Source organism: Salarias fasciatus, chromosome 7, assembly GCF_902148845.1.
Source record: "Salarias fasciatus chromosome 7, fSalaFa1.1, whole genome shotgun sequence".
Lineage (NCBI taxonomy): Eukaryota > Metazoa > Chordata > Actinopteri > Blenniiformes > Blenniidae > Salarias > Salarias fasciatus.
Genome location: NC_043751.1, coordinates 3,291,328 through 3,307,091, shown reverse-complemented (window position 1 = coordinate 3,307,091; position 15,764 = coordinate 3,291,328). Strand labels below are relative to the sequence as shown.

General features: G+C 53.2%; 1 protein-coding gene across 4 annotated transcripts in view; it reads left to right on the top strand.

Annotated features, from left to right (window-relative positions):
- Positions 1–15,764, top strand: part of LOC115391373 (carboxypeptidase A1-like) — a 57,950-nt gene that overhangs the window by 4,236 nt on the left and 37,950 nt on the right. For 3 of the 4 annotated variants that reach the window (XM_030095597.1, XM_030095598.1, XM_030095595.1), the window contains exons 5-11: positions 42–143; positions 363–464; positions 549–659; positions 775–865; positions 10,565–10,764; positions 10,857–10,941; positions 11,590–11,777. The exons of the other annotated variant lie outside the window; for it this stretch is intronic. In XM_030095597.1, the coding sequence (XP_029951457.1) occupies positions 42–143; positions 363–464; positions 549–659; positions 775–865; positions 10,565–10,764; positions 10,857–10,941; positions 11,590–11,777 (879 nt within the window). Of the gene's footprint in view, positions 1–41; positions 144–362; positions 465–548; positions 660–774; positions 866–10,564; positions 10,765–10,856; positions 10,942–11,589; positions 11,778–15,764 lie in introns of those variants that run through there. 4 annotated transcript variants of the gene reach the window in all.

The following is a 15,764-nucleotide window of genomic DNA, read 5'->3' as shown; positions in this document are numbered from 1 at the left end:
TTATTGATGGAAAACAAAACTCCTCTCTGTCTGTGGTTCAGATCTACAGCTTCCAGGACCAGCTGGTGGCTGAGAATCCCAACCTGGTCAGCAAGATTGTGATCGGTCAGAGTTACCAGGGACGTGACCTGAATGTGCTCAAGGTAAGAAGAACGCAGCAGTACCAAATGAAGAAAATACTAACTGGGACCTGAATGTGTCTGAAGAAATGATGGAAACTCACAGAAACACCACTTTGCTCACTGTCATCCTCTGAGGCTGATGAAAGTTTTCTCTCTTTTTCACATGAACTTTGGGATTCTCAGAAACATGAATGTGTGGTTAATGAGGTCTCACTGCTCTGTTTCCTTCGTCCATCTCAGTTCAGCACCGGTGGAAGCAATCGTCCCGCCATCTGGATCGACACCGGCATCCACTCCAGGGAATGGATTACTCAGGCCAGCAGCACCTGGTTCGCCAAGAAGGTGTTCTGAGAGTCCTGTTTTCATTCTGTCCCCACACCAGCAAAGATCTGCAGGTCTGAACATACGTGTCCTCTGTCTCATTAGATTGTGACCGACTACGGCCGTGACCCCGCTCTCACTGCTGTCCTCAACCAGATGGACATCTTCCTGGAGATTGTGGCCAACCCTGATGGATTCGTGTACACCCACACAAATGTGAGTGTCTGCTTGTAACATCTTTCAGTCATAAAGTTGTTGATTCTTCTAACCCTGTCATGGGGAGATGCTTTGGTGGACCTATAATGACCTGAAGCTGATGTGACCTTCACAGAACCGTATGTGGCGTAAGACCAGGAAGCCCAACACCGGTTCTAGCTGTGTTGGTGTGGATCCCAACAGGAACTGGGATGCTGGTTTTGGAGGTGAGGTCTTCCTGTTTTGTTCAACTCTGTAATCCTCATTCAATTAACACTGCAAAATCTGTTTGGAAAATCAAGGCAATGACAGAATGGACTAATTGTTTAATTTGAAAGTGAAAATGTGAAGTTCCAAAAAATATTGAAAGTTATCTGTCCCCTGGATCTCCAGGCTGGATGTTGGACTTCAGCTGCTTGACGGTTCAGGATTTCTTGTCTCCGGGCTTTGTTGGAGAATTTGTTGAATATTTTCAATTACTGACAGTTTACATCACAGTGTTTGCTGAGCTTTTCTTCTGTGTTGGCTTTCTCAGAATTGGTGGCTTTGAAAGCTTTCTGTGGAGCTGTTTCTCAGATGAGGGAACTATTTAAATTTTGGGACACATTCTCAGTATTGTACCTTTGAATCGTGGGTGTTTTGGTATTCAGACACGAGACACCCTCATCAAAGGTGTCTAGCTACAAATGATCAAGCTTGAACGTGTGTCTCATGCCCATTCATGAGAATTGCTGGGTTATTTTTAGTGGTACAATCCATGCAACTAGTGAGGTGTGGGGTGGAGACTAGGGATGTCATGTTGGGCGTCATGTTGGGCGTCATGTTGGGCGTCATGTTGTTGATCTTTGAGTCCAGCCAGGGTTCTTCCTCTTGATCCAGATCCACCTCTCCTTTTGGTGGCTTCAGAGGCTGATCTGTCTGTCACAAAACCTGTCCATTGATTACAGGATCTTTCAGCCGCCTGTTGATGGAAGAAACCATAAAACATCTGCATCCCACTTCAGCCGGATAGATTTGAGCTTTTTGCTCCACTTTCTTGAGCGTCAGCCTCCAGTTGCTTGTGTTCATGGGCCTTTTTAGTTGAATCCCCCCCAATGTGACCGTGAGCGCTGACTGTGCTGACTGTGAGTCTTTAAATGATGAACAAGTCCATTTTGGCCTGGAGTTTAACAATGAGATGTAAGTTAGCAGATCTACACACCTTAGACTTTACAAGAGTTTTGTCTGTGTTGCCGATTCGATACTGCCCCAGTGCTCCCACAAAGCCAGAAACAAAGTACTTGTATGAATCCTGGCTCATGTACGCCTTCGTCGCTGCTTTTGTGTACATCTAATTAGATAACAGTAAATGTCCGCATACTCCAGATCAGGGAGTTCTTGAGTCTCAGCCGTGCATGGCTGGACCAGGTTGGCTGGCATCAAGTACGGGTCATGCTGCAGCCTGAAATCCGTAGTTTCTCCCGGTATCAGTCTTTGTGTGTTACTTCAAAATTGTCCACTTGACCTGACAACGCAACAATGTCCCTACACCCTTTATCAGTCGACATTTTCAATGTTAAAGGACACTGAACGTGTACTACTGTATATGAATGAAACCGCGTCTCACTTGTTGTTTTCACTCCAATATGGCGGTGGTCCTCCGGTTGCCAACTTCCAGGTCATGTGACTGCAAATACTTTATAGTTAAGACAGACTTAAAAATAGTGAAGATCTACATTGACGATGACCAAAAATCAATGGTGTCTGAACAACCTGTAAAAGCCTGGAATTATGGCACAACACTAGTCACAGGGAAAAAGACCAACTCCAGAAACTAAGGTAGGACATAACCAATGATCTGGATATTATCAAAAAGACCCCACCACAAATGAAGCTCTAGCGTCTGCATGGTGTCTGCAATATGGACTTCCCTCTCGGGTAACGTGACCTCTCAATCTATGAGGTCCCAATAACAACTGAGGAGAAAATCGAGTGAACCATGACTTCCTTCAAGAAGTAATGTCTCAGGGTCCCATGCTGTCTGACGACCAACAGTCTCTATGGCCTCTCACAAGCCTCACCAAAGAGTGTAAGTGTTCCAAAGTGAAACTCCAGGTGACTTTGAACTACTCCAGAGACCAGACCATCAGCTGGTGCTCTGGTCCCCTTTACTGAAGTCTGTCCCTATATGTTCGTTTCACAGGAAAAGCGATCATCAACAATATTGAAATGGTCCTAAATTGTTGGCAATGCAGAACTATTATTATTTGTCATAATGCACTTCCCACATTTCACAAACATTCTTGTCTTAAAAGACAGTTTATTTAACAAATTGGGGACTGAAGACAGCAGTCACAGTGACTCCCGGTATTTCATAATTCAGCTGACTGTTTTATGTTTTTTTTGTTTTTTTTGACTCTACCGAGTGAAGCAGTAAATACTGAAATTAGTAGCTGCAGTGTCTGTGACAAATACAGGCCACTGTTTAAAACCACAAAATTTCTGACATTATATTTTTAACGTTCCAGACTGGATAGATGTTTAGATTTGAATTTTGATTAAGTGTGCACGCAACCCCTCCCCCTCCACAAGGATTGCGAGAGACAGAGCGCTCTAGCAGTCATCCAGGATTCATAGAACCATAGTTAGATTCGTAACTTTCATTCTATTTCATCCCTACTGACCACCAGAGGCGGTGCTTAAAACCCTGGAATGACGTATGCCAAGTCAGTCACGAGGAATCCCAGAGACCAACCTCACTGAGGAGCCTCTGCGGGGCCCAGTACCACCTGCAGTGGTTGCAGAGGCACAATGGCCAATCTGTAGAACCTGGAGAAGGTGCCAGGTGCCACCCAGGAAGCAGCAGCACATAGTTTATCCAAGGGCACCCCCTTCAGGGCGGCCCATGACGTGGACACCGCCCTGGTGGAAAGGCAATGCACACCCTGGGACGGAGGCCAGCCTGCGGCCTGATCGGAATAACGAATAGTGTCCACAACCCAGTGTGACAGGCGCTGCCTGGAGAGAGCAAAGCCCTTATTAGGGCCTCCCTAGAAGACAACTGGCTGGTCAGATGTCCGCACATTTGCCGTAGCAGCCATGGAGCTTCTCAGAGCTTTTAACTGGGTCGTCCGACGGGGGGTCATAACGCTTGTAACTGTGGAGCAGAGGAAACCAAGCCCACGCCGGCCAATAGGGGGCCACCAGCAGCAGTGTCTGTGCCCCTCTTGAAGCACCCTGACTAGCGCTGGCAAAAGCAGTGGGGTCGGCCAGAAGGACCCGTGGCCAAGAGTGCGCCAGCAAGTAGTGGCCCAGAGACTGGCGACTCTCCGTGGGGGGTCAAGCGGACGGTGGGTCACTTCCTCTAAGCGACACCAAACGCATAGACCCTCTATGGAGGTACCACCCCCCTGTTGGAGGATTCCCACAGGAGAGGGAGTCCATCAGCGCGTTGAGGCCCCTACAGGAACACAACCTGCAGGCCGGCCAGACAGGTCGCCGACCGTCCGCCTTGCCACTGAGAGGCCTGCAACCACCAGACGGGCGCCTACCCGTGAAACCTGGCTGAAGCTATACCCAGGAAGGGAATGGACCCTCGGCAGGGACCGCATCCACCGCCCCTGACCCCAACAATGCCATGACAGCAAGGTCCTTAGAAAAGCCTGGAGAAGGGTGCAGTGTGGCCGTCACCAGCTACAGGCTCCGAGCCGACAGTGTGGCTCGGTAGGACAAGACGAGGTCAGTGCAAAAGGCTGAGGGAAGAGGGCGCGCGCCAGCTGCACAGCCGACCCAACATCACCAGGCCAGCAAACTAGCTGAACCACATCCAGGAGAGGACAAAAGGAGAGGACTCCACCGACAAGAGTGCGGCTTGGTATAACAAGACAGGGTCAGTGCAAAAAGCTGAGGGAAGGGGGCATACGCCACCTACACAACATACGCAAGATCACCAATCGCAATAATGTAGTCAAAACCATATCCAGGAGAGGGAACGACCAAGCGGTCTGCCGTCCTTGAGACGGCCCCCTCCCGGGAGCTGGGCAGGTGCAACACTGTCTATACTGGACACGGCCGAGCTGACACCAACAGTGTCGCTCAGTGGGTCAGAAGACAATGTCAGTGCGATAAGTTGAAGAAGGGGGCATATGCCGTCTACACAGCAGATGCATGAAGGCAGGGCCAATAAGGCCTAGCTGAAGCTACGCTCAGGAGAGGGAATGGCATCATGGCAGTGCCCTCTCCCTCCTGTCCTCTTGCCAGAGGCTCTACCACCTCCTTCACCCATCATGGGCTGAGCTGGCCCAAACCGTGCCATGCAAAGCAGAATCGGTGCTAAGAAGTCGGGGGGAGGGTAAGACATACCCCCCTCCCGACTTGGGGGCCGTGTTCAGGCGAGGGGACAGCTGCCCCACAGCACCCTTGTTGCTGTGCCCTCAGGACGTGGCGGGTGACTCCGCCGCAGTCCTTCCGGGCCACGACTCCACGCTGTAAGTGTGGAGCCGGTGGGTGGGGTGAATCCCCACCCACAGCCCGGAGACCGGACCAGCTACCTGGGCACTGGGCCCTGGGCAGGGCTCCACGCTCTGAGTGTGGAGCTCGTGAGTGGGAGGTTCACCCCCCCCACCCACAGCCTGGGGCCCGGAGCCCGGACCAGCTACCTGAGCACTGGGCCCTGGGCAGGGCTCCACGCTCTGAGTGTGGAGCTCGTGAGTGGGAGGTTCACCCCCCCCACCCACAGCCTGGGGCCCGGAGCCTGGGCCAGCTACCTGGGCACTGGGCACTGGGCAGGGCTCCACGCTCTGAGTGTGGAGCTCGTGAGTGGGAGGTTCACCCCCCCCACCCACAGCCTGGGGCCCGGAGCCTGGGCCAGCTACCTGGGCCCTGGGCCCCGGGTCTGGGTCTGGGCCTGGGAGCGGGCACAGCCCCACACTCAAAGTGTGGAGCTGGCGGTGGAGGACCCTCCTCCCCCACAGCCTGTCCCCCGGACCTGGGCCTGGGCCTGGGCCTGGGCCTGGGCGGCCCCTCCGCCGCCCAGGTGGGGGTCCAGGAGCACCATGGGCCCGAGGCCCCTGGGGGCCGGGCTGGAGGTCTTTATCCCGGGGAGGGGTGCTTAAGTGTGGGTACCCGGGTTCGGCTGGAGGGCCTGGTGGAGCGGAACCCGGGATTTTTCTAAGTGTCAATGTGCCGAGTTGACAGGTGCGGTGGTCGAGTTGACCCTGTGTGGGTGCTCAGAATTTTTCTAAGTGTCAATGTGCCGAGTTGGCAGGTGCGGTGGTCGAGTTGACCCTGTGTGGGTGCTCAGAATTTTTCTAAGTGTCAATGTGCCGAGTTGACGGTGGCTATAGTGGAGTTGACCCTGCGCGCAAGGTTTCCCCGGTCCCAGGAATTCACCTGAGCGCAAGGTTTCCCCGGTCTCAGGAATTCACCTTCCGCCCGAAATCAGAAACCCAGTTTTCGCTAACTTAGCCACAATTAGCTTGTAAGGGAGCATCGCGGAGCTCCTCTACCCAGCGACGTGGCACTTTGGGTCGGACTCGGCTGTCCCGGGGGGTGGGTGTCAGACCTCCGGGGGCGAGTTGGTCAGAGTTGTGGCCGAGTTGGTCGGAGGACCCCAGAGCCTTTCAGTGGAGGCTCCGGAGCTGGCCGGGCCGGCAGCCGAGCCGTCCGCGCGGGCCTCCGGGCGGCCGGAGGCCCTGGTGGGACGGGCCTGGAGCTTCTCTCTCACAGGGGGAGGCTCCGGAGCTTGGGTGCCCAGCGGAGGCTCACTCCAGGCGGGGAGCGGGACCCGGCGGGACGGGCCTGGAGCTTCTCTTCCAGGGGGAGGCTCCGGAGCTTAGATGTCCGTCGGAGGCTCACTCCAGGCGGGGAGCGGGACCCGGCGGGACGGGCTTGGAGCTTCTCTTCCAGGGGGAGGCTCCGGAGCTTGGATGCCCGCCGGAGGCTCACTCCAGGCGGGGAGCGGGACCCGGCGGGACGGGCCTGGAGCTTCTCTTCCAGGGGGAGGCTCTGGAGCTTGGATGCCCGTCGGAGGCTCACTCTAGGTGCGGAGCGGGACACGCCGGGACGGGCCTGGAGCTTCTCTTCCAGGGGGAGGCTCTGGAGCTTGGATGCCTGTCCGAGGCTCACTCCAGGCGGGGAGCGGGACGGGCCTGGAGCTTCTCTCTCACAGGGGGGAGGCTCCGGAGCTTGGATGCCCGGCGTAGAGATGGAGGACCAGGGAGGACCAGGGCTTTCGGTGCGCCCCCGCAGCTGGATAAAACGCTTCGGCCTTAAACAAATGAATCACACCTTGTGTATTGGAAGATGTTTTTAATCATTCATTGGTTATGTGGTGCATGTATGGCGGTCGTGGATGGTGTCTGCGGCCGTGTCTGAAGTCTGTCCCCTGAATGGCTCCAAGACCCCGGAGGACAGCCGCTGCAGGCTGACTTTGACTTGACGCCCCTGCAGCGGTGAGGCTCGTGCCTCAGCCGAGGCTCCCGGCTGATCTTCAGAGGGCCTCTCCTGGCAGCTGAGTGCTACAAAGCACTGGCGCATCGTACGGGCCCTCTGGACTGTCTGATAGAGTGCGTAAAAGCGCTCCTGTGTGGCCACACTGTGGCATATGAATTTGGCTACACTGTCCCTGACTAATGGGTCTTGGTTCTTTTCAAAGTTCTGAAAATAGAGAAGAGACATGGGTAAACGGCGAGTGTGTGAGTGACGGGAGGCCGGCTGACAGGTTGACTCACGTAGGTGCAAACAGCGGTGCGGAGGTCGAGGAAGCTGGGGTTTCGGCGGAGCCCCATTGATTTCCAGGCCCGTAGCATATGCCTCACGAGGTCCTTTGCTGGTCCACTGCCGAACCCACTGAAAAAGTACGGATTTCTGGACGGCGAGCGGCGCAAAAGCTGGATCCATCGCCGACACCAGCCGTACTCCTCGGCGTTGAGATATATCTGCGCCACCCCGTACGTGGCCACCGTTTTGTGTCTGGAGACCTATGGATGAGAGTTTACAACCACCGAGTGCGTGTGGATGAAGCTCACCGCCAGAGAGAGGGCGTGGGCGGGGAGAGACTCTCACATCAACCAAGTAGCCGGCGTCCTCGTCCCCGGCGGCGCTTAAGACCTCTTTCACGGTCATGTTGGTCAGCACCCCGGACCTGTGACCATAGAGGGCTCCAAGGTAGGCTGCCATGTGACCCAGGAAATCATACCTCGCTCGGCGGCTGGTCATCGGGGCCCGCTCCACCGCATCTACACGGAGGTGCATGGTCAGGGAGCAACCACGGATGGAGGAGGCTGTGAAGGTGTGTGACATCGAATACTGACCAAGCAGAGATGTCATCCTGGCTCTGGCGAGATCCAGGCACCTCATGAGATCCTCCTTGTACACCAGGTGGCGGTACTTCTGAGCTTTGATTTTCTGCTGGTGGACTGAGATGGGGCGGCTCAGGTCACGGTTGGCCTTCTGCAGCTCGTTGATCACAGCTCGTGTCACGCGCTCGGGGACGCGGCTGTTGGGGGGCGGCATGCTTTGGAAGTACGTGGCGAAGGAGAGTGCGTTGGACAGATACATTGTGACCGTGGTCACCTTCTTCCCCACAGCCTCGAGAACGACGGCGAAGCTGTGGGAACACAACCGTGAACAAGCCCGACTCTTAACACGGTGTGTAAAATAGTCAGACAAACTCACAGCCTCAGGTGTCGGGTGTTTCCCAGAAACGCCCAGTCCCAGTAACGGGACCCGTCCCAGCCGGTCATCATGAAGGCAACGAATATCCTTGCCCTGGTGGCATGGGTGATACAATTTTCACGCACTTTGGGAGTGCCAGCTGGCCGGAATATGTAGTCCTGATACCCATCCATGTAGTCCCCTGCAGTGGGAGAGGGTAAAACTTATTTCTTATATTCACATTTCCAGCATTAAAAGTCGGATGCCGTTGAAGACCCACTGACTCCGGGAGGGAAGGGGAAAGATGTGACGGGGCTCCCGCGCTTCCGCTCCTGGAAGAGGGTCTGCAGGGCCGGGTGCACCTGCACCTTCCGCTCCTCGGGCTGTCAGAAAGAACGAAAGTCATGTCGGACCCATGCAGAAAGCAGGAGGCATCTCCTCCAGAGTGAATATCCACAAACCTCATCATTTGACTGGCTGGCGAGCCGATCAATATTCTCTCGGATGGCGTTTCGGTGACAAAATGACCATGGCAAGGAGCCTGGTATCTCCTCCCGGGTGTGGGGCGGTCTGGGGCGTCGGCTCTCGGAAGAGGTGGTGTCCGGGCTGGCCTGGGGCGCCGGCTCCTGGCCGGCCTGCCTCTCCGGACTGGCGCGGGGCTCCGCCTCGTTGCGGGCCTGATCGGAGCGGGCCAGGTCCAGGTGCGAGACCATCGGTGGACAGGGGCCGGTGGCCCTTAGGATGGCTAAACGATCCACAGCCGCTTCCCGGCTGGACCTGAGCAGCAGCTCTCGTTTGGCTTCGGTGGTCATTTCTCGGTGCGAACGCAGGACGTGTTTCCTCACGTGGAGGGTCGAGGCTCCACAACCCGGCACCGGGCAACTCCCAGCCGGAATCAAACAATTCCCCGTCGCCATGTCGCACAATATAATTCTCTCGTCTCTGTTGTTGACGCAGTGCACGAGTCTGATGTGCGGGGCGATGCTGTTCAGCCTCTTGGCGCACAGGGGACAGGCCGCCGGGTGCTTCGGCCTGGTCATTTTTATCTGGGGGAAAAAGAACATTCACAACTTCAGTGAAACAGCGAGCCAAGTGCTCCACAGTGTGAGCTAAGAAACTCTGAAACAAAACCAGCTTTGTCCCGGTTCTAAACTCCCACAACAGAGCACGCTTCCTCACTGCAAGCGTGTGTCAGCACGAGTCTGCAAAGGAAGCTGCGTCACTGGGAGTCCCCCTTTTAAAGGCAGTCCGAGTGGGAACCAATTAAGGTTCCGGCCCGCCCGTCGGAGACAACCAATCCCTGAGCGACCAGCCCCAGTGGGACTTGAAACAACCCCACGCAGACGGAGCTGTGCCGTCACTGACCGGTTAAGGTTCCGGCCCGCCCGTCGGAGACAACCAATCCCTGAGCGACCGGCCCCAGTGGGACTTGAAACAACCCCACGCAGACGGAGCTGTGCCGTCACTGACCGGTTAAGGTTCCGGCCCGCCCGTCGGAGACAACCAATCCCTGAGCGACCGGCCCCAGTGGGACTTGAAACAACCCCACGCAGACGGAGCTGTGCTGTCAGCGAGCATCCCCAACCCCATGCAGACGGAGCTGGACCGTCACCGACAGCCCCCCCAGAGACACATTCCCTGAAGGACAGAGGCGGCCGGAAGAGTCCCTCAGGGCAGTACAGCAGCATACAGGAAGCTGACGGAAGGAGGCGTGTGTCACCTGCACAACCAACCTCAATCACCGGCCAGAATGCCAGCCGAGCCACATCCAGGAGAGGGGCTCGGCAGTGCTCGGCAGCCCCCTCCCTCACCAGCCATCGCTGGTTCCACCGTCAGGCACTGGGGTCGGGGGGGGGGGGGGGGGGGGGGGGGGGGGGGTCGGGGTCTGTGGACAGCACTCACAAAAGTAAAGAGAACAATAGTGATGCAGTAAGCTGAGGGAAGGGGGCATACACCGCCTCCACAACAAACGCCAACTACGGACTAGGAGTCAAGCTAAGGCTACATCCAGGAGAGGGAATGGCTGCTCAGAAGCACCCTCCCCCATCGGCTTCTGCAGCGACACCACCTGCCAGGAATGGGGAACCAGTAAAAGCTGTGGTTTTGCTTCTTGAGACCAGTTCTATCTTTCTGTATTGAACTGTTATGCATTTATACTCCAATAAAAACAGGACTATCTGATAAATCGTTCAATAAAAATCAGTTTTCTCATTACCTAATCACACTATCACGCTCCATAGATTCTTATTTGAAGAATTAATGTTCACTTTTTTGTTCTGTGTGCCATTTAGGTGCTGGTGCCAGCAGCAGTCCTTGCAATGAGAGCTACCGTGGACCCAGTGTTCACTCCGAGCCTGAGGTCAAGGCCATCGTGGACTTTGTGAAGTCTCACGGCAACCTGAAAGCCTTCATCTCCATCCACTCCTACTCTCAGATGCTCCTGTACCCCTACGGCTACACCTATACTCCTGCCAAGGACAAGGCTGCACTGGCATGTTGAATAAACCTTCTATGTGCTTGAGAGGTGGTATTTAGATTGGTGGGTCTCCTCTTAACTTCTCATGATGATCTCTATTTCTGCAGGACTCTCTTGCTAAGACGGCCGTCGCTGACCTCAGATCCCTGTACGGCACTTCCTACAGATATGGAAGCATCATCGACACCATCTGTGAGTCTCTGCAGGAAAAAGACATGCAGTTTATGTATGTGTCCTCATATTTCACTCTCATGTCAGTGACTCTTTCAAGGAAAGACAGAACCAACACTGATGGTCTGCTTTGATCTATTTTTGAAACCTTAAGGCGGGAGCCTACAAGTCCTAAGATGGAACGCGACTTTCTGATCAATCTCATCTCCATGAGGCTGGCATAGTTGGGAAAAACAAAAAAAACTAAGGAAAATACACACCAGCACATCCTTAAAATATTAATGTTCCATCCATTTTAATTCTGTTAAATACAAGATCCCTCTTCAGAAGGATACCAACGTCCTTCTATAATGTTTTATTGTTATAGTATTGAACATACTCATATTTTAGTGGGTGTTTAAACTCATGACATAAATTTAATAACATTTTTGTTACATTTTTAGACAAAGTGTACAGCTTAAACACTCAATTTTGAATCTAGTACGAAGACAAAAAAGTCTTCCTGAAAATATTAAAATTAACTCATTCTTTTTGGTTTAATAGGCCTAAGTTTTATCATATTAATTTTTAGACCTTTTTTTTAACTTGTTTGATTACTTTAAATCTTCAGATCTAATCTGTTTTTCCAGTGTGATGATTACCCTGCTTTCTCGTCACCTTTCCCTTCAGACCAGGCCAGCGGTGGCAGCATCGACTGGACCTACAACCAGGGCATCAAGTATTCCTTCGCTTTCGAGCTGAGAGACACCGGACGCTACGGTTTCAACTTACCAGCCAATCAGATCCTCCCCACTGCCCAGGAGACGTGGCTGGCCCTGTTGACCATCTTCAGTCACGTGAACAACAACCCATACTAAAGTGTGTGTGTCGCAGTCCATGGTGCTGTAGCCTGTGGAGCTCCACCTTCACCACTGAGATCGTCTTCATCATCTTCACCCTCAGTGGCTCCTCAGACATCCTGACCATCACACTCAGTCTAATAAACCAGCACGTTAAAACAAAGGCTTCTCTGTGGCTTCATTCCCATGTCTCACATCAGACTTTGTTTTGGTCCAAAGGTGATCAGATTAACCCTCCTATTTAGGCTGGCTCACGCCGCCTGAATCACAAGTGAGATTCAGGCTGGGAACCACTTGTTCACTTTCTCGTAGGGGAGGAGTGGTTTAAAATGTTCCGCAGCTGTTGATTGGGCGCTGCGCAAGTCTGTCAGTCTGGGGCTGTTGGAACCCAGAGCCAATCGTGTCAGTTCTAGCCGCTGACAGAACTGCAGAGCGACAGCAAAACCAGGAAGAAGAAGAAGCATTGCTGTGTTTACTTCTTTCGCCATGGCGCCGGATGATTATTGCCGTTTGTGTAAAGTAAACATGAGGGAAAGCGGACCCTGTGTTTATGTACACTCCGCAGATAAGTTTGTGACCAAAACAACATCGAACATATCAGAGAGGTTTGCGATGATGGGCCTGATAGTACACAGATGCTGCCAGCACTGTGGCTCCACTTAGTGCGCGTCATCGACTAACTGTCCCTCCCGGTCCTGTGATTGGGTCCCGGACTTAGGGACAAATTCTCTTGGTCGCCAGACTGCCCTGCAAATTGAAATGAAATGAGGGCGCAGGGAGGATGGGAATTCCCAGGCTACCTCCTATTATCAAACCCAACCCAATCAATGTTTAGCATAAAAAAATTATAGTTACATTTTTTATTGTTACTGACATTTCCTAATTTCATGGGGACAACTGTTTAAATGGGGCCCAGCCTCCAGTGGGCCCACCACCCACCAAGGAAATTTTAGGGCAGGGATCAAATGGGACCAAATGGCGGCCTGCGGGCTGGATCCGGTCCACTGAACTGTCCAATCCGGCCTGTGAGAGGATTCCAACACGCGCGCGCACAAACGCGCACACAAACGTGCGCACACACGCACGTATGCATTACCCCGGGCTCTTGAGCAGACGCACGCAACCCGAACTGACGATTTTCCCCCCGGGTCTGTGGGTGCATGCCCCCCCAGCACCTGGCCTTTTGGGAGTCCCTGGCAGGGGTGCCCAAAAGTACTTTGACTTGGTACTCCATTGTTCTACCGTGGGGACTTCAATGTTCACATGGACAGCGACAGTGAGACCTCGAGGGGAGTGACTGGAATTCACGGCCTCCCTGATCTGAACGTGAGTGATGTTCTGTTACTGGACTTCTGTGCTAGCCACAGCTTGTCCATAACAACACCATGTTCAAGCACATATCATATATCATAAGTGCAATTGCCACCAGAACACTCGAGGCCGGAGGTCCTTGATCAACTTTGCTGTTGTGTCGTCTGACCTCTGACCTCGTGTCGACCGGTCATGTTTTGGTGGTGAGGATTCGCTGGCGGAGGAGGAAACCAGACAGACTTGACAGAACCTAACATTTTGTAAGGATCTGCTGGGAACCCTCTGGCGGAACCCTCTGTCAGCGTGGTTTTTAACTCCCACCTCTGGGACAGCTTCTCTCATATCCTGACAGAGGCTTCGGACAGAATTCAAGTGGACCATGTTCTCCACCTCCATTGATGAAGCAGCTGCTCGCATTAGCATTAGCATGAAAGACATTCACCTAAGTTTGTGAAATTGTTCAAGCTAAAAATGGCACCATAGAGCATCTTCCTCAAAGTAATTGATGGAGGGGCAAATAACATATAGCTAATAAAGCATCTTCCTCCAACCAACCAATAAAATTTCATCTGACATCAAGCTTATAGAGCATCTTCCTTCAGGTGTTATAGTGTGGTGGCGGTGTTATTGTGTGGGTGGAGGTGTTTCTCGTCAATCCAGAGCTGCTCTACACTTGGTGAATGGTCCAGGGTCCAGCCCACACTACCTGGAGAGCATCATGAATCCAGTCATTGAGCCCCTGAATGAACAACACAGGCCTCATTTATCTACATGGAGGAAAATGCTCCAGCTGCATGGAGGAGGCATCATCAGGGAACAGCTGCTGCACACTGCGGGACCTCAGAGGGAGAGACCTGCTCTTTCTCCAGACCTGGACCTAGGAGAAAACCTCTGGATCAGCTGGTGACTGTGAACCCAGAGCTTGGATGATCCGAGGGCCTCCATTCAGCTCTCTGTAAGTCTTCATGTGAACAGCATCAAGCTGGAACTGAAGCTCAAGGTCACATGACAAGTTACTGAGACGTGACATTTGTTGTTGTTGTTGTTGTGGTCGACTCTCCACTGTTGGCTTTAGTGCCAATAAATAATTTGAGATAAGAAAACAGCATATCTGAACCTCCTGTGTTTGAATAAACAGATGATGGGAAGACATTAAGCCAGGTGACTCACAGCAACATAAAGTCCAAGTGTTGTATGTTCAGAAATCTTCCTGATTACAGTCTAAGTAGTGAGACCTTCAGAATGAGGACGTTGTTGGAGCTCAAACTGTTGTTTGGGTCGGTGTTCTCACTACTTCACTGAAAGCAACAGGAAACATGGCCCAGCACCAAGACCTGCTGGAGGCTGTGAATCCTGCAGCTGTTTTCCACAGCATGCTTCACCGGGGCTTCTTATCGGCTGGGAGCAGATTACACACAGGACATGTCTCCTGGATGGAGGTTGTATTAGTGAGAAGTGATCAGTGTTGAGCAAGTTACTTTTAAAAAGTATTTGTAGTTATTAGTAACCTTTGGGGGGTTGTGGTACCCTGGCTCTTGAGGTACATGGCTGGAGCAGTGGCCTAGGGCGGTTAGCTGCTCATGGGGGCTGGTTCTTCTGGGTACGGTCATGGACCTCTGCCCAAGTGGGTGGGTTCGACTCTTCGGCCTTGGGCTCTTGGCCCTGAACGCCCTGGGCATCTGATGCCCGGTGGGGCTGGCACCTGCCGGTCTTGGTCTCCGGGGACCCAGGCCCCTTGGCTGTCGGGGGTCCTGACCAGGGACTTCCTCTGCCCCTCTTCTGAACCAGTGAGTGGTACACACAGGCCACGGTCACAAAGTAACATTTCAACAACTATGTCGCTAACAGACAGGATCGGCATCAATAAGCCGGAGGAAGAGAGCGTCAATGCGGCCTTCATCAATAATGGATAAAGCTACCATTGACCATGTTGCTAAACATTCAGGATTGTTCCAATATGCCGAGCGAGTAGCGCATTAATGGCACCATCACCACAGTGGCCAAGGTAGCACTGGCCGAGTCGCAAACAGCAGTGGCTGGCACATCAACGATGTGAGGCAAGGGAGCATCCGCACACAGCTTCCTGACAATAGTAGCTCTGGCTCGCAATCCGACAGCTGAGCAACCCGGCTAACATTCAGCTACGGGACTATCAATACAAACTGGAGCAACGGTTTGGCTTCACACTAACAGCGTCACACTGTATGCCAAAGGACAAGGTCAGTACAATAAGCTGAAGGAAGGAGCGTACTCCACCTATACAGCAGAATCATGAGCAAATCACAGGCTAGTTGCTAGCTAAAGCTACATTCAATGTTTGTTTTGATGTTTCGTTTCGTTTATTTAGGCAAGTGAGTGGTCTCACTGTGGCTCGGGAGAGGGGATGGCTGTACAGGGGCTCCCCTTCCCTCCTGCCCTACTGGGCGCTGATAAGCAAGCTAACACCCACTGTGCGGTAACGGCCACGGAGGGGGCCAACCGAGGAAACAGCACAATGCAGGCTGCAAGTTACGGTAGCTAACACTAGCCACATTGACCAGGATTGCTACGATACGCTAGGTGAGGGGCGCAGAAGCAGAGCCTCGGCCAACCTTAGATGAATGTGGAAAAACGGGAAACTGCCATCGCAGCCTCTGGAGAGCAAATTTCGCGACTCCAACCAGTACAGTCACAAAACTCCCAGCGATGCAGTAG